General features: G+C 46.0%; 1 protein-coding gene across 9 annotated transcripts in view; it reads left to right on the top strand.

The window, feature by feature from the left end:
- Nucleotides 1-646: 646 nt before the first annotated feature.
- cspg5a (chondroitin sulfate proteoglycan 5a) overlaps nt 647-19,370 on the top strand; it is a 37,619-nt gene continuing 18,895 nt past the window's right edge. For 4 of the 9 annotated variants that reach the window (XM_083761915.1, XM_083761916.1, XM_083761918.1 and 1 more), the window contains exons 1-2: nt 649-1,215; nt 13,444-14,416. In XM_083761915.1, the coding sequence (XP_083618041.1) occupies nt 1,119-1,215; nt 13,444-14,416 (1,070 nt within the window). In that variant the 5' untranslated portion in view covers nt 649-1,118. Of the gene's footprint in view, nt 1,216-13,443; nt 14,417-19,370 lie in introns of all 9 variants that reach the window. The other 5 variants (XM_083761911.1, XM_083761917.1, XM_083761913.1 and 2 more) reach the window with 2 other exon arrangements.

Genomic DNA, 19,370 nt, shown 5'->3' on the forward strand with positions numbered 1-19,370 from the left:
ACACACACACACACACACACACACACACACAGGACAGCCTGATATCTCCCTCTGAGTCTGCACGGCCCCCTCAATTCCTTTATGTTTTTTTTGTGTTTGGTATAATGCACGCGACCCCCACCACGACCATTACCCCGAGCCCTCACCCATTCATCACCGCATCCGTTCATCACCATGCACCCCCCATCGCCCAGCCCCCCCTCCTTTCTATTGTTCATTTGTGTCTCTAATCACCATTAACGAAAACAATGTTGTTTTGATTTCATTCGGCCTTATTCTCTAGATGTTCTCTCCCAAAGGCAATACTCCAAGTGCGAAATGGAAGAGAATTCCAGTCAGACATCCATAAACTTTTTTTAGACAAACAAATTGCATGCTTTATAAGATGTAGCGTTAATTGTCTATTTACTCGGTCCCATCCCATCACTTTTCGTGTTTCGTCAACTAAACAGAGGCACGCGCCTGAACACGCGTGCACTAAAGTGCTTGTGATTTACATTTCTCCAAAATAGGGTAAAAAGTAATGGGGGCGCGCCATAGCCTATACCAGACCAGAGTGAGCACTATATTGAGACCCAGGCCAGCAGTCTCCGCTGAATAGCAAATTATTGAAAAGGAGAATAAAAAGCCCTGGGAAGCGCGGGGGGAGGAGGGTAGTAGTAGGAAGGAGGAGGCAGAGGGGCAGTAACAATCCCCCCTCTCCTTCCCAGATGATGAGAACGGTGCTGATCGCATCAGAGCCCGCGGACCGTTTCCCCAACAGCCCTTCATCACTTTACAAGCAGCAGACCACCGCGGCGTCCCTCCGCCTCAGCCCCCCGATCACAACGCTCCTCTGGCCCAGACCGACCGACTTCTGTTCTGTGGTGAGGATGATGGACCCGTAACCACCTCGGCTGTGTTTAATTGGTGAAGTAGTAGTGAACACGAGAAGACCACTCAACACCAAGCGGGTATGGAGAAGCGCATGGAGGCAGGAGTCTAGACTCGGATAAAAACGGCTGCTCGCGAAGGAAACAAATCAGACCCTTCGGATTATTTCCCTATTTGGACTGTTAACGGCAATAGATTTAGTTTTCTTATCGTTTGGATTTAGGGTGTATTGTTAACGCGCAAAGATGCAGGGAACGGAGGGGAGGTTGTGCACGGGATGCTGGAGGTTAATGCTGCTGTCATGCATCATGTCTCTCCACTCAATTCCTCTGGCTGTCTATGGTAAGAAATTATCCATTACTTTGCACTTCAACCTGACCAATACGGAATATATTAACCAGTTTATTAGCACCTGCCCTCTTGAGTAGTAGGCTATAGTATCTAGTCCACACGCACACACACACACACACACACACACACACACACACACACACACACACACACACACACACACACACACACACACACACACACACCATTGCCTATAAAACACTCCCACAGCAGCACAACCAAAAATGAGGTCAGTGAGTCTTCATTTGTAGGTTAAAGGACTAAGGAGCCGAGTTAAGACACTGCCATGGACCACTGCACTGTCAACATTTTTTTGAATATGTTGTAATTCAGTTTACTAGCTTGCACTGAAAGGCACGGTGTCTCTGAGACATTGAATGGGGCAGTTGCATTTTGGAGAAGCATGTGTGCCTGTAGTAGTAGTACCATCATTTGACAGTTAGCAGTGACCCAGTCGTTCCTATCACTAGAACTAGGTAATGCAGTCAGCTATGCTATGTCCCCAGAGGCTCCTTGCTGCCACTATGGCCATGATGGAGCCCCAGCCACACAAAGGCAAGGATTACAGCTGGGCCCGGGGGTCCCTGCTGAATTATGCATGAGGCAATCTGAACGGACATTCTGATACACACAGCCCCATCGGCTTGGGGAGGGGAAATGAGTAAACGTAAAAAGACACAGAAGGCTCTCATCAGTTCCTTCTCCCTTTGTCTGTACAAATCACTGCACATAACAGGCTACATTACTGTCATATGGCGAGTATGGCCATGATGTATAGGCCCAATCAATGCGGTGCATGTGGCATAACCTGGTCAAACCCTTTTATGTTATTGGATGAAAATGATCGCCATTACTTTTTCTGTCTGATTCCAACTGGTCACAGCTGCTTTGATTCTGGATGATGTTGATGCAGAGGTTGTGTAGACTAGTATCAGATCTACAGTAAAGCCCTTACTTTCAGAAAGCCAAGAATGCAGTGTGTGTGTGTGTGTGTGTGTGTGTGTGTGTGTGTGTACGCGCGCATGTGTTTTATCCCCGATCAACATTACTATAAGCCAGTCAAGAATGCCTGCCTGTCAAGAATGGTGTGCTCTATACCCGTTACAATCCGTTTAAAGGAGATCTGCTTGTGAACTGCCACTCACCCTACAAGACATTCAGGGTTTTATCCAATTGCACCAAAAAACTAAAAACAGGTTGCCAGCTATAGTATAAAGATTGGCATTCTGTCAAGCAGCAGCATCACAATCAACCTTGAGCTTCCTCCCCCTCCCCCACCCACCCACCCACATACACAGTTACGCACGCACGCACACACATTATCCTCGCTTCAGCAGTGGAGTATATGGACGACAGCTTGCTCCACGTCTGTGAATACGGTTCAGTATAGACAAAACTAAGATCCCTTTACTGACAATATCATAATCTACTAGGGCGTTCACTGTATGACTTAGTACCAATGCATGGCCTATGGTATATGCCCCAGTTTATCCCTCCCTCGATCCATGCATGGCTGATGGTTATGCTGAAGGTGGTGATTCAGTGATGGCCACGACCAATTGCAGTCAAGGTTCACTTATATCTATCATTGGGTTTATGGCCCTTAAAGTATTGCCTATATGGATACATCTCTCTTCTCCTCTCCTTCCACCCTTTCTACTATTTCCCTTGTCTCTTCTTCACCCCCATCCTTTCTCTCTTCCCGTTATTATCTTCCTCTGTCTGTATTCTACTCCACCCCGGCCGACACCCCTGGCCCTCTGACACATATCTGTTAGCTGAAAGATTATCTTTGATGTGATACGATTTAATCTTCAAGCCAAATCTCTTCACCCTGCCGTTTAAGATTTCCCCCCTTAGAAGGGATTTTAAGGGGGGAAATCCACACAGATTGAGAATGTATAAACCTCAGGTTGTCTGTATGGCCGAGATTGATAGATATCTAGAAGTACACTTTTGGTCAGTCTCTTGTCTGTCTTCTTGTGTTCTCTAGAAAACCCTAACCTTACAGGGAAGCCACGGGTGAGTCTTAAACGGCAACGTATGTCGTCCTCCGTCGTGGTCTAAAACTTTACTTTATCAGCAAAAACAAGTTGTTTGCGGTTGGCACAAAAATAGTGTTGCAGACGGGATTCGATACCAGCAGGTGTGGGTTGGGAGTCTATAAAGCCCTAACCACACCAGTTGGACACCATGCAACTCCTTGCAACATGCAACTACTTGCAACCATTATTCCCAGTTGCAAGGAGTTGCATTGGTGTGGTTGGCTTTGTTGCAAGGAGTTGCGAATAGTTGCAAGGAGTTGCAGCTGGTGTGGTTTGGGCCTAATGAGGCAGCTGCGGCATTTGGTCTGTATTAAAATATGACAAAGCCCAACTAATGTAAAAAGAAAGAAACCCCTCCCCATATTTCTGGCAGATATAGATGAGGGGTAGCCTGACCTAAGCAGAGACATTTCTGGTCTAGAGGGGCGGGTCGCGCCTCAGAAATGCGCGCACCCTGATTGGATCTCATCGATCTCTCCGTCACCCCCGGCCCCTCCTCTCCCCCCTAGTGCAGCGCTACGTCACATCATTTAGAGCGACGCCCACCCGGAAGGGTTGACTCCCACTTTTAGACTGGTTCAGCCCACGGCTTTTTCCAGGCTTTCATCTTTCGCGCAGACGAAATGAAAGCCTGGGTATCGAGGCTAGATGAGGGGTGACTTCTCCATTCTGCACCACGGTAGTGGGCGGATGATCATCCCATAGCTTTGGAGGCTATAACCATGGCAGAATGTCTAGTGTTTACATAAAACCACTTAAACAGCTTAAAATTTGGGAAAGTTCAAAAAGGCTTTGGCAGTTGGGTGCGTATGCCCATGTGCACATTCATATCAATTGGTCCAGTCAGTGAGAAACAGGCAGAACAGTGGGTTAGGACAGACAGACATTTCATGATTAATAGGTATAGATCTACAAGTTCACAATACTTTGCAATAGACACAATACTTGCATGCATTGATATTTTGAGATGTCCTCTTGTGTGCCTTGGACACAAAAAGTTGTGTGTGTTTTCCAAACTATTTCCAGTGGGTGTAGTCCAGTATTTCCAGATACTATCCAACTCTTATATTAGTCATTCAGCTTGTCATAGTCATTACTCATGCAAGGTGCATTTCAAGCAGTCATAGTAATGATATCAATTCTGGTTGTTAAAAATACAGGATATAGGATTCTCAATTTATTGTTAAAGCTGTGATCCAGCTGCTGGGATTCAAAGGTGAATCCCTGCGTGGGATTCAAACGTGGTTCTCCGGCCTGCACAATAGACCACATTTCAAATCACTCTGCCGATAAGGAATCCCTGCTTGCTTACTTAAGGGTATATTGCACTATGAGCTTCAGGCAGTACCAGTTGTCAACCAGTAAATGTCCTACTCGACCGCAGGGTCTACATTTCTCAATATAAGAGAATAGGGATAACAACAACCAAGAATATTAGATAATGGATAGATGCAGCCCTGCTGCTGGTTATTGGTTAATCAATGTTATATGACAAAGAACAAGAAGGCTGATAAAACCAGTAAACATTCAGTGAATGTTTAGCTTCGAGGTTTCCCACCTCCCTTGGAAAATCTTTACAGTGGGTCTATCATTGGGATTTTCAATCGTGTATGAGAATCACAATCAACTTTAACCAGCCCTATTTTATACTTAAACAGTAAAACATAGCAATAACCATGCCCTGTAAAGCTTGTAGATCTAATATGACAGTGGTGATCATCAAACATAATTGATTTTCAACAAAACGAACAAAAAAACACCTCCCATCATGTTTTTGTGCTTATTCTTGGCGAGTGACACTGTCATACAATGCACAATTGAGTCAACAGTTTAGCAAAGATATCAGGTCCTCACATACAGTATACAGAGTGAAGGGACAGCATATGTTGTATATCATACACATCACTCTGTCTGCATGGCACATGCTTCCAAAAAGGAAAAGACAGGAAAAGGAAAACTTTTCCTACCGTGCTATCACTGCTATGTACAGTAAGTGTGACCCTTGGTGGTAGTGAACACTTCCTACCTGAATGTGCCACTTACTTACCTTACTAAAACAGACGGCTGATTGCGGTCAGCCGGCCCTCATTAGCATAAGAGGCAATGAGCTTGACCCCACCAGCTGCTGGTTACTGTGTGCGAGATTAAAAACAAAAGAGTACACAAGAGGTTTACTCTCCATGGGTTCTCTACTTATTTTTTAGGACAGTTGAATGGTACAATATAAACAGCATATCTGTGTGTGCATGTGTTTTGTTTGCATGTCGAGCGACTACCCACGTGTAATAACATATAACACTTTATAGCCTGTTCACATGCTGGAGTTCCGCCAGTGTGTGCACTGTGCATACATGTATGTGTGTTCTGGAGGTGCACGCATGTATCACACCAGGTAAGAACTGTGTGCATGACATGTGTTCTCCTGCAGGTGAGCCTTAATTGTCCATATTGTCCTTGTGTTTTCATTTTGGTGTCATTGTGGCCATTCTTCCCTAGTGGACACCCGCATGTTTCACTGTCAGTAGAAGGTCATCCAACAAAGTTTCGTGACCAGGATGATAATAACAGAAGGTAGTTTGTCCTTCATCTAGACTAGAGTGGAGCGGTCAAACACATAAGTGCTAAAAAAAAAGAAAAAAGAAGAAGTTATTCAGCCATGCTGAGTCTGCGTTCTTGTCAACTCTGTGCCCTTGAACATTAATTTACATGCTGAATGTGTGTGTGTGTCTAGTTGTGTGATAGAGCTCTCACTTTATTTTGTCTGTGTAGGCACCTGGTATGTCTGTGTAAGTATGTATGTGTGTGCTTGCGTGCGTGCTTTGGGGTTTGTGAGTCAGTGTGTCCTTGTTCGAGTGTGCACATGTCTCCATCTCTCTGATTCATTGAGTTCATATTCATATTCAGTGTGCTCATCTCCCTGGTCTCCCATCACAAAGAGATGCATCCACACTGCCTCTGACCAGTGTCATATTAGCATTCAGCCTCTCCACCTTTGCTTGTCATGGAAAAGAATGAAAGATGCAAGGGGGAGGAATACATCCTTTGAAAAGAGCACGCACACACACACACACACACACACACACACACACACACACACACACACACACACACACGAAACACGTCCGTTGTCACTGTCTGTGAAAGGTAAATAAAAGACAATGTGAAAAGGACATTAATTGTGCTCTGGCTAATTCCTTATTCCTTATTTTCCTATTTCCTATACTTATACTGTACAGATCACAGACCCATTTTTACTATTTATTGCCAATTAGGCTCAATTTAACTAACTAAACACCCTCCCTGGTCTTGTGTTAGATAAGGAGGTGCGTGCGTGTGTGAACACTCCCACCCATATATGCACACACACACACACACACACACACACACACACACACACACACACACACACACACACACACACACACACACACACACACACACACACACACACACACACACACACACACACACACACAGTGTGTGTACAGATGCAGATTTGCCAAGCTTGCAGCGCGGCACCAACCCCAGCTCACAGTGAGGCCAAGACCGTTCCCATAGCAACTCGTCCATCCTCCATCCCACCACCTGTGGAGTGCAGAAATGAAAGGATTTATGTGATTGAGGGCGAGCGAGGCACAGAGAGAGAGAGAGAGAGAGAGAGCGAGAGAGAAGGGGAGATGGACAGACTTTGCTAGAAAATCAATGCAGTGGTATTCAATTAGAGGTGAATGCAGACTTACGCATTTCCACCATGCATCGATATTGATGACCACTATTTTAAAATAAAACATCTTATTGCCTTATTCATGAGAGAGAAAGACCAAGTACGAGAGAAAGAAAGATAAATTCTGTATGTATGTAAGAGAGAAATAATGAGATAGGATGGTGTGTGTGTGTGTGTGTGTGTGTGTGTGTGTGTGTGTGTGTGTGTGTGCGTGCGCGCGTGCGTGTGTGTGTGCGTGCATGCTCACCGTGGGTTGTGATGCAACACATTATGAGTTTGGTTGGAGACCAACACTGTTGTGCAAATCAGACCTGACTGAGAGGTTTGACTGCTGGGCACACACTTAATATGGGTCAGTGGCGTGCTGGCACAGATGAGGACCAATATGTTCCTGCTGTGTGTGTGTGTGTGTGTGTGTGTGTGTGTGTGTGTGTGTGCGTGTGCGTGTGGATCTCTTGAGGCTATGTATGTGTTCATTATAAACGTACCACACCACATGGAGCTATCTCTTGTGTTCTTGCTTCCTCTGTTGGAAATGGAAATGTATGATCCCATATGATATGATCCCATATGATCCCTAAACCTCAACCCATCCACTCTTCCTCCCTGTCTGTGTCACCAGTGCTGCTGTGGGCCCTAACTGTCACAAACAATCACGCTCCTCTTTACTTCCTGTCATGACCAATCACAGTCCCAGAGGCTCATGCCTTTGCGACTCCCAAACTGATCACAGCTAAACAAAAGGCGATGCTTGGGGATTGATGGCTGCCAACACACTAGCTAACAACATAAACACACATCCATGTAGCCAAACTAGCCATACACTATGCATACAGATTCACTCACGCACGCACGCACAGACAGACAGACAGACACTTTGAGCGTAACGATTGTCCTTATGCAATACAGTTTTATTGTCGTGGCTGAGAGCCTGAGGTGGAGGTTAAACAAAGGCCTCTTTATTCCACTGAGGGGATGAGACCCCTTTTGTCTCATGGGGGCCTCAACCCTGTCTGGGCAAGAGAGACAATCCATTTCTGGACGCAGACTGTCCATTCACATCTAAACTGGGACTTAACCCAACGCGGGGTGACCCCAGGACAGCCAAACTATGCAGGCTGATGACTCTAATGATGATAGTGACCATTTTTAAACAATCTAGGCCTAGGGGCTTGGTTTAAGTGCCTTGACAGTACAATGGAATGTGTGTGAAATCGGACTCTCCCCTAAAATAGCAATGCGGCAACAATTTGCCTGACCACACCTCATTTTAAGACCAACACACCCTTGGGTGTGCGTGCCGTGTGGGCATGAAAGTGACAACTACATCGGTTGTAAACTGTAATGACTATTGCATTGCGCTCTAATAATAATACATTATATTTATAAGGCGCCTTTCAGGGTACTCACCGTACAACAAATTCAAAACAGTCAATACAAAATACAGTACAGCTCTGTGCCATTTTGCGCAGAGTGTGTGGGAATAACCGGTATGTCACTCTAGTCTGCACACTGTTGGTTTAGCTCTCCATTCAAATGGTCTGTCTGTTCTTTAGGGAGGAGCACAGCACCAGCAAAGGATTCACAGCACGGATTTGAGTCAAACACTGAACTGAGGTGACCCAGGTGAGGCACCCGCAGTAAGAATTTTGGCTAAATACCTAAAATGCTAATCAAGTATCATTTGAACCTACTCTAGTGTCATTTATGCGATATGCTCTACTGGAGCGGCCTCAGTGCTAGACAAGCAGCCTGTCAAAAGGCTCGTCCTCATTAATCCAATTAGGCTAACGAGGCAAGCTGGTGAAAAGGAGTAAATTGAATTGAAACACTTCAGAGACAGTGAGACACTGTGGACTAACACCCAGCAGTCATGTAGCTATCGCCTCTTGAGGAGAAAAAGTGAATGTATAGGTGTCTGTACAGTTGTACTTCACAGCTCATGTCACTCCATTTGATTCCAGTTTCTGTCTTTCTGTGCTGATTGTTTTCCAAACATTAGGCTCTGCACACACACAGACGGTGTCAAACTGTCTGGAAGCTGAACGTGGGACTTAAGTGTCTCATTAGAGGCAAAGCTGTCGCCTGAGTGGTCTGCCCAAGGGATACTCTCAAACACAGCCTTGAGCTGGAGAATTCATCATCACAGTTTTGCACTCAAAATATATGGTGGCTATTGTGCGTGTGTGTGTGTGTGTGTGTGTGTGTGTGTGTGCGTGTGCGTGTTTTGATTGAATAACAAGTTGTCTCAAGAGTCAAGACAATGTACATATATAGCACCCCCCCCCCCCTGAGCATGCATCTTTTGCAATGGTGACAAGGGGATTTTATTTTTGGGTGGCCGGACAGTGAAGCAGTCGTTCCTACACTGGCCCCTCCCCTCTGCACATAGAAGAATATGGATTAATGGAATGAAAATAACACGACCAAAAATCAGTAACGGAGCACTTTTGTGCATGTTGTTGCCTATTGTGCTGTAACATTGGGGGGATATAGCCTCTGATATTAGCTACACTGTACATTTCTATATATCTTTGAAGAAAGAAAGAAAAAACAACAACAGAGAAGTAGATATTGCTATTTTAATGGAAATAGGTGCATGCCTATGGGGGGGGGGGGGGGGGGGTGTATAGGAACGACGGACATCTGCGAGGAAGAGAGGAAAGAGACAGAGAGAGATGCAACATCAGCAATACTATAACAATAATATAATGTCAGCAATAACAAAAGACACCCTGAGGGCGAGAAGCATCCGCCTGGGTGACGGCAGACTGCTGGGCGAGAAGGATCCACCTGGGTGACGGCAGACTGCTGGGCGAGAAGAATCCACCTGGGTGACGGCAGACTGCTGGGCGAGAAGGATCCACCTGGGTGACGGCAGACTGCTGGGCGAGAAGGATCCACCTGGGTGACGGCAGACTGCTGGGCGAGAAGGATCCACCTGGGTGACAGCAGACTGCTTGGCGAGAAGAATCCACCTGGGTGACGGCAGACTGCTGGGCGAGAAGGATCCACCTGGGTGACGGCAGACTGCTGGGCGAGAAGGATCCACCTGGGTGACAGCAGACTGCTGGGCGAGAAGCATCCACCTGGGTGACGGCAGACTGCTGGGCGAGCACTGGCGCTGTGGCATAGGGGGGTCGGATCAACATATGGAATGAATTCTGTACTGGCTATATATGGAGCGTGTTTTGAGTGTACAGGGTTTGATGAGGTCAGATCAATATATGGAACAGGAAGGACGGGTGGGGTAGGATCAACATATGGCATGTCAGAACAGGTCAGCTCCATATATGGAGATCTAAGGGTTTGAGGTTTGAGGTCAGATGTAGAGTTGCTGGCCAGCTCCATATATGCAGATCTAGGTGATGATCCAGTCTTCTCCATGTATGGTTATCTAGGGTTAGAGGAGGTCAGTGTCTTTGACCAAAAAATGCACAATGAAAAACAGGTATGGCCAGGGTTCATGGCCATGTATAGCGTGTCTTGAGTGTAGAGGGTTTGATGATGTCAGATTGATATATGGAGCGTGTCACGGGGCGTGATGGACTGACAACTATAAGTGTGTGTGTGTGTGTGTGTGTGTGTGTGTGTGTGTGTGTGTGTGTGTGTGTGTGTGTGTGTCTGTGTGTGTGTGTGTGTGTGTGTGTGTGCGTGCGTGCGTGCGTGCGTGTGTAAGTGATAAGCGTAGCTTTTTGACGTAACGGCTGCTCAGTTGATGTGTTGTACAGCAGTGGACCTTGGGACTGTTAGATGGATTAACCCCCATACAACCCTGGCTTCAAAAGACCTAGAAACCTTCAACTATACCAGAAAATAATCCTCCAATATACTGAAGGCTTATACAGTATAGAATATATGACAGCAGTCACCATTGGCAATAGTGCGATTAGTATACGTAATTTATACATATGCATCTATTTATTTATTTTTAGCTGTATTCATCTGACAAACGTTTACTGAGGATGGCATGGACTTTGTTTCAGCACTAGTAGTACTACATTCATATGGATCAGTGATTCTCAAACGTTTTCTTTAAGGACCCTAGGCATTACACTACAGATACCATTTTCTATCTCTGAGATCCCAATATACAATTTAACTGATACTGTACAAATGGAATCAAATGGACCCATAAATGTCCCTTTGGTTCCAATTGCACACTCTTAAGTGTCCACTTAGCTCCTAACAAGCAATAATTTACCTGGGGATCCCCTGGAAACCCCTCACGGACCCTGGACCCCATGTTGAGCACCAGTGAGAACACATTAGACCTGCCCATTGTCACAGTGCACTGAGCAGCTTAGGAAACTGATACAAAGAAAGTCATGAAATGGTCATCGTTTGAAAACTTGTGTTTTTCAACTTTCAATAAATGCACAGAATCTCGTACGTCTGTAGTGCACGACTGCACGTACCTTGCGAAACCGTTCAACCGACCAATCGCCAAATTTGGCACGCGTGTCGCAGACGACCGGAGGGAGTTGAGCCTTGAGCGCACAGCATCGAGTTGAATAGGCGGTTGTCCAGAACCGCCGATCCCACTGATACGCCTATTGTACAAAAGGCTCTGGCCGAGGCCCAAATGAGCCAATTGATTGCCCTGGCAACCCCAGCCTAGCCTTGTAAACCATCCCAGCTGCGTGAATTCACATTATCATGTGTCTTCTGTGGACTAGGCAGTCTGGGTGGGCATTTTGACTAGTCTGGCCCCCAGCACTGGGTGGGCATTTTGACTAGTCTGGCCCCCAGCACTGGGTGGGCATTTTGACTAGTCTGGCCCCCAGCGCTGGGTGGACATTTTGACTAGTCTGGCCCCCAGCGCTCGGTGGGCATTTTGACTAGTCTGGCCCCCAGCGCTCGGTGGGCATTTTGCAGGAGCCAAAAACTAAAGTGGAAGAGACAATCAGCATCTGTCAGTCACAGGGCCCTGAGCACAGCCACTGCTAGGCTCTTACACTTTTTGGTTTCTTTGAATTACAGCTCTACCCTACACTACAGATGATTGGTCAAAACAATGTTCTATTCACTAAAATGGGTATACGGGAAAGTACATGTGTACTTTAACAGCTTTTTACAGCTTAGAGGAATAAACAGCAATTTTATGAAATTTTAGCGGCTATGTCTTTATTAAGCCATCATTATTTTCTGCCAAATGAAGCCAAAACGCAGTACTGGCTTAAATTTATTAGAGTTCATTGGCTTCCCTGTTGTTTCACTGGAATTTCTTGAATGAAATTCAAGAATTCTAAATTCTTAGATTAATGAACATGAGTTAATTATCTGTGTGTGTGTGTGTGTGTGTGTGTGTGTGTGTGTGTGTGTGTGTGTGTGTGTGTGTGTGTGTGTGTGTGCGTGCGCGTGCGCGTGTGCGTTATTGTCGGCCACTCAACCCCAAACCCACAATTATGCAATGAAAGTCATAGCGTTTTTCATAAGATATTATATGAAAAAAGGATGCAACATTTCTACTTGTCCATAAAGACTCAAACTGTGCTCCTATTAACTTATATTGTGTATGTAATACAACGCAGATGGGGGTTGTCCCAGATTAACCCATGTGAGCGTGTACAGTTACGTCACCATGGCAGGTCATAATAATAAAAACATGATATTCTCAATAATTTTAGGTTCAAATGTTTTTAGTGGGATACTACTGTGTCAGATAATGTGTCTTCATCAGGTATTTATAATGTCTTGTCATCGATGAGATTGGATGTTGGATGCCCGTATAGGGCCCCAACCCCCAGGTCTACTAAATCCTGCTAGCATCCTAATCCTTAATCCCAGCTCCTTGTCATTCAGACAAGTACATTCGAATATGATTCCCTTCCCTAATCTACATGGGGTACAAAGGACAAAGTCACTGGCCATGAGGTCATTCTATGGCAAAAGTAATTGACGGCCCAGGCCGTAGCGTAACGGTCTGGGCACCGGACTGGTAATCCAGTCGCAGTGTGCCGCGGGTTCGACTCCCGGACCCGACACGGCCTTTACTGCATGTCATCCCCCCATCTCTCTCCCGTTTCCTGTCAGCCTACTGTCTGTCCCTTCAAAAATCAATAAAAGGCGTAAGCCGCAAAAAATATCTTAAAAAAAAAATAATAATAATAAAAAAAGTAATTGACAACTATGTAATATTTTTTTAATAAGAATATATAAATAATTATTTTTTATAATAATTCGTAAAATATTGCGTCTCTCAGACATGGGAAGCTATTGAAAACATACAGTATACAGAAAATTCACCATATCACTATTTTCTCTGGTATAGAGGCTATGTATCAACCTGTTAACTGCTTGTATTCATGCCTGATGTCTAATACATTGAGGTTGACTAATTAATAATACAAAATAAACAAGTAAAATTATCGGTACATTGACTTGACATTAAAGTGTTTATTTTTCAGTTGTTGTTGTATAATAGTACAATAACTTGTATGTTTGCAGGAAACGTTGCTGCTTCCAACGCCACTGAGCCAGACAGCATTTCCAACGGCACCGCCCTCCTCAGTGAGGAGGAGGGGCTGGCCAAGGTCAATGATGTCATGGCGGTAGTAACCGGGGTGAGTGGCTCGGCCAGCCCCGACATGTTTGACACTGTGACCCAGAGGGCGGGCCGCGTCCCGCGGGCCGGGCAGGAGGAGGAGCCGAGCAGCGGCATGTTCGGGGAAACGCTGGAGGAAGGGGGCGTGGCCGCCCCGCCTCAGCTCAGCCCAGATTCGGCCGAGACTGAGTTGCTGCTACCCAGCGCCCCCCAAACGGAGGACGACACCATGGAAGGAGAGGAGGAGGGGGAGGAGGAAGGCGGCGAGCGCCTGCTACGCACCGACCCGCCGTGGCTCAACGCCAAGGACATGGTCGTGGTCGACCTGGACGGCCTCTCCACCACCACAGCCCCGCCCCCGGGCGCCGCCAACCCCTCCCACCCCGACATCCTCCGCGTAGACTTCTTTGACCCCTCCTCCCGCGGGCGCGGCCTGGACCTGGCCCCACCCTCTCCTTCGTCCCTGGCCCACGAGCTGCAGGCCGGCGACCCCACCTCGTGGGCCATGCCGGACAACTACGACTACCTCACGCCCTACGACGTGTCTCCCACCGCCGACGAGTACACGTACAGCACCACCACGGACACCTACGGCCTGGACGACGATCTGAGGCTGACCGCCGCGCCCGCCCCGGAGCGCCCCAGGCCCTGGGGCCCCGACGGGGCCCCGCCCAGCGTTGGGGCTTCGGTCCTGGACGCCAGCCCTGCGGCCGTCCCCCCTCCCACGGCGGTGGACGGGTCGGACGGGCTGGGCGGCTGTCGTGCGGGCTACCAGGCGCAGAACGGAAGCTGCCGCTCACCCTGCGACGCGCTGCCGAGCTACTGCTTCAACGGGGGCCAGTGCTACCTGCTGGAGGGGATGGGTGTCTTTTGCAGGTATGATGTATTGCACGCACACACACGCGCACACGCGCACACGCACGCACGCATGCACGCACGCACGCACGCACGCATGCACGCATGCACGCACGCGCACACACACACACACACACACACACACACACATACACACAATGGCAACATGAGCAGCATGGCCATGTTCTACAGTTAAGATACCACTTCAGATTATAATTGATCAAATGCCTCATTTTGTTTACCACTGTGTTATCAATCATTTTGAGAAGAAAATAATGCATATTCCCAGCTGTATTTTAGTGTATTTAGTGTAAACAGGGCAATAAAATAGATGAGTTTTATTTTAACTCCAAAGAATCAGAACAAATCAGATTTGGTTCCATTGATACACTCTTCAGAGTTGAATTAATACTAAGCTTTTTTATGTGTAAGTACTAACATGTGGGAAGCTCCATTCTGTATGTAATAGAAACCAGTACATGTTATTGGATTATTTACAAGGGAGTTTTATGAGGAAACTTCCGTTGTTTTGCCAGGTCATTTTCTGCAATTTGGCTAGCATCTGTAAGATTGAGTCATGCGAACTGCACATGTCACGTGCGTGTGTGTGCGTGTGCGTGCGTGTATGTGTGTGTGTGTGTGTGCGTGTGCGTGTGGATGTGTGTGTGTGCGTGTGTGTGTGCGTATGTGTGTGTGTGTGTGTGTGTGCCTAATGCCATTTTCATATTTCATATGAGATCATGTGAGTTTATTCCAGCTCTCTACATTGGATATAGCTTTCTTCTCTGTCCCATGCATTCACTGCCATTATTCAAATCCAAAGCCTCTCAGCTTGTGAGGATTTCAACAAGCAACCTGTGGTACCATGGAAGTTGTTGTATCTAGGTGGAGGTTGAAGGTCAATGGGTTAAGCTTTGATTTATTTATTATAAGGTTTAAGCCATGATGCAGACAGGATCGGAGGAGAGACCTCTGTTGCTGATATACTGTACACATGAACACGAGGCTTAGGTTTTAAGATAGCAGCTGAAGATCGTGTTGTATTTGTTCATTTGTGATCCATTAGCTAGAAGACATGACGATGATGAGGAAATCTGTAAACATTAGTTGAAAAACAGCATGTTAGGTTGAGGATTAATGGCGGATTGGACGGTTGTTTGGCTTAGGTGGGGGAGGGGAGGAGATTTGCGGTAGCATGTTCTGTCCGATAGCAGTCCAGTGATTGCAATTACCAATATGATGGCCAATATAGTGATTCTTTCCTTTTCTATGTGGATTGTGAACAGATTTTTCCCCACTATAAAATGCTCAAATAAAAATAAGAATTATCTGGTGCAGCAGCATCTGTTTTCTTCTCTAGATGTATAAAGAATACATCAGTAATCTGCAAATGCACTGAACCCACCAATCAATTAGTGAACACCTGCACAGACTGGCATAAAAATGTACTGTAGACTATAAACATGGTAGCAAGTCCCTGGTTAGTTGGCAGCTTACTGACTGGATCTGATAGAGATGAAGATGGAAAGTGTGAGCTGGCATGAGCCTAGTGACACCATGCCAATGCTTTCATCTGCAGGGCATATTCAGGAAATGGGACTAAAAAAACGGATCCTAAGTATTAAGTATTTAGACGGACTTAACCATTTTCACATCATTTTTGCTACTCTTGTGCAACACGATGCACGACTTGTCATAAGATGAGATATGGAGATAAAAGGCTTCTGCCCGTGGATCTGATTTATACTCTGTTGTACGACAGCATCACATGCTGAAAATAACAGAGCTACAAGCTCAGACGTACCCCGGCCCGCAGGTTGGGAATCGCTGCACCGGATCATTCTCTTGTCCTCTACTGTATTTCCACCTAGCCTGATTATCAGACTGTAGCTTCAGTCTGACATTGTCTCCTGTCTGAGCGATTTCAAGGGGGAGGGGATTAGAATTTCCCTCAACCAATAGCCATTGTTTTTTTCCCCTCCTTCCTCATGTGTGTTGCACTGTGTGATGACGCTGAAAACGGGCCTCGGCGCTGATTGGTTGTTCGTTAGACCCACCCCCACCACCGATTCTCATTGGATAATACATTTTTGTACCGAAGAAGTTATAGGTTCACAGTGCAACACCAGACCAAGAGATGCAGTCCACTCAGAGAGTGGGCGGAGTCTTTGGGCTGGATCCAGGCTAATTTCCACCAGAGAGACAACAAAGGTAACCTCAGTCAATTCATGGCTCTAACCAGAATGGTCTCTTGTCCTGTATCCTCTCACGGAGTCCATCACATTCACATGCCATTTGCCCATGTTTTGGAACAACCCGTGTTAAATTAGAACGATGGTTCCACAGCATAGTCCAAAAAGTAATTGAATCTGGACAATATATGTAAGATCCCTCAGTATTTGCGGCATGTTTTGGAGACCAGTCTGGGGATGGATGTTGTCCGTCCGTATGTCTGTCTGTCTGTCCATCTGTCCGTCTGTGTACAGCTAATCTCAGGCATTGTTGGCCTGTGAAACTGTGGACAGTCCGATTCATGTTTTTACAAAACAGGCTTGAGAGGTGATTGAATGTTGGGCATTCAATCACTTAATATAGGTCAGTGGAGTGCTGTGTGTGTGTGTGTGTGTGTGTGTGTGTGTGTGTGTGTGTGTGTGTGTGTGTGTGTGTGTGTGTGTGTGTGTGTGTGTGTGTGTGTGTGTGTGTGTGTGTGTGTGTGTGTGTGTGTGTGTGTGTGTGTGTGTGTGTGTGTGCGTGCGCGCGCGCGGTCACATGTTTTGTGGTGTGAGACGATCGAAGATTGCCCACTGATACGTCTGGTCTGGTGACATCAAAATGCAAAGTGGTTGGTAGAAGAGCAGAACAGCCGCTCCCAAACCTATGCCCACTGCTTTGCAAACCAATCATATGACTGTGCCAATATAAAGGACCACCCTAAAGATTTTGGATTGGTTGTGATTTTTGGCTGGGAGATAGTCCGTAGTTGAGCGAAGCCTTTATAGACTGACTTGAGAGTCTAGTCATGTGTCTACATATAGATATGAATACAAGAAGACTCACCCCGTTTCTGTTTTCCTCCCAGAAATTTCCCCAGTGAGGGATTTTGAATTTCTCTAACTATAAACTTTCATGACAGCAGAACAGCCTAAGTACAAATATAATTTATGAAAAGCTATACAGTAAAGTCTGTTCACAGAAGTTGTTGTAGGATATGTGGGGATTATCTGACGAGGTACCATTTGAGGGGGCAAAACCTTACATATACTAAATAATACTAAATTGTTTATAGGGTCAATATAAGTAATATAATATAGCCTTTCCACAGGAGTATCTTTTTATATTTTTCCAAAAAGAATACAAACAGCCAATAGCATATTACAAAGTTATCCGCCTCACTGGGGAAAATTCCGGGAGGAAAAACGGGCACGCACCGGGGTGAGTCTTCTTGTTACCATAGATATACTACTGTGGGGTTGCTTGTGCCCTTGTGTCTGCTTCTCTATGCTTTGATGAGCTGCTACTGATAATGATACTTCAGATCACTGTCTCGGCAGAAACCTTGTATCTCCATATCCATTTTGCCAGCTGCTTGCAAAGCACCCATAAAACCCATAGTCTGAAAGGCATAAAACCCATACTCTGAGCGCTGCAACGTGAAGCTGTGAGCTGAGGCTGAGGCACACAAACTGATTATAGCTGTACATAAACGAGACCTTGCTGCAGCTAGCAATTATGTACATTCCCAAAAGGCACCATTCCAAACGGCTAATAACTTCAATACTGTATTAGTTTAGTAGTTGTGTACTTTGACAGTTTGACTTATATTTTTACGTGAAGGATATCTCAGTTTGGATATGTTGTAGGCCAATATAGAGAGACCTGAAAAGTTTGCTACCCCGCCAGGAGTTCCTCAGTAAATCCAAACTTGAAGACACCTCAGGGTTCTCCAGCTTCAAACTTGCCAGGACTGACAACTTTGGACATACTTCTTCACGGAAAGAATGACGCAGTCTAGACTCTAGGCTGCAAAGGATTCTGGGATGTGTCACTTACTCACTTGTTGTACAACCCTGAGTGTTAATTTAACACTCTCAAAATTCAAACTCCCTGAAGCTGAGATGATAATAAATATTAACAATAATACTCAACCCTTCAATCTCAAGAGAACCTCATGGTACAATATGACAGCACCTCACAGAAGTGCATACGGTATACAGGCTTTAGTTCCATGTTCCAACTTCATTAGACCGACAATCTACCTCAAACCCTAACCTAACCACAAGCACGGGTGCAGCGCATGTTCGAGTGCTAGTCCGACCGTTGTTCCCGCATTACCATCAGATCGCGTACATACAGGCCCGGCGCCACGAGGGGGCAAAGGGGGTGTTTGCCCCCCTAAATCAACCTCTTTGCCCCCTTAGATCAAATAGTTACAGACAAAACTAGAAAAACTGCCCTACTGGGCACAGGTCTCCACCAGGATGAGCAGATGTGAAGAATTCCAGGCAAAGGTTTTTCCTTGGCCTCTAGGGAGTTGGCATAGAAAGTTATCCACAGATCCGTGCAGTTAGAGGTAAAAACACTTTTGGGCCAGTTATAGCGCCACCTTGAGGCTGAGTTGAAATTGTTCATGTGGCATTTCGTCCTCGGCCTAGTGGGAATGTGGGTGCACAATTTCACGGAAATTTCGCGATGTGTTCATGATTTGCAGCATTTTGTTTGAAACTGAGCAGTCCTGTGAACTTTGGAAGCCAATCTTAACCAATCAGGATGGAGTCTGAGAAATCTGAAAGAGCGGTTTGGTTGAATGGCTCTAGAGAGACTATGTACCAATTTGCGTGATGTTTGGACAAAATCTGTAGGTGTACTGTGCAAAAACTTGTTTTGCACAAAGCGGCCTCCTGGTGGCGCTATAACAGGCCGTTCTGGAAAGTTTGGGGCAGAGGTTCATGGTTGGCATCCAGGGAGTGTGTGTGCA

The sequence above is a fragment of the Protomyctophum parallelum genome, assembly GCF_964188405.1.
Source record: "Protomyctophum parallelum genome assembly, chromosome: 3".
Lineage (NCBI taxonomy): Eukaryota > Metazoa > Chordata > Actinopteri > Myctophiformes > Myctophidae > Protomyctophum > Protomyctophum parallelum.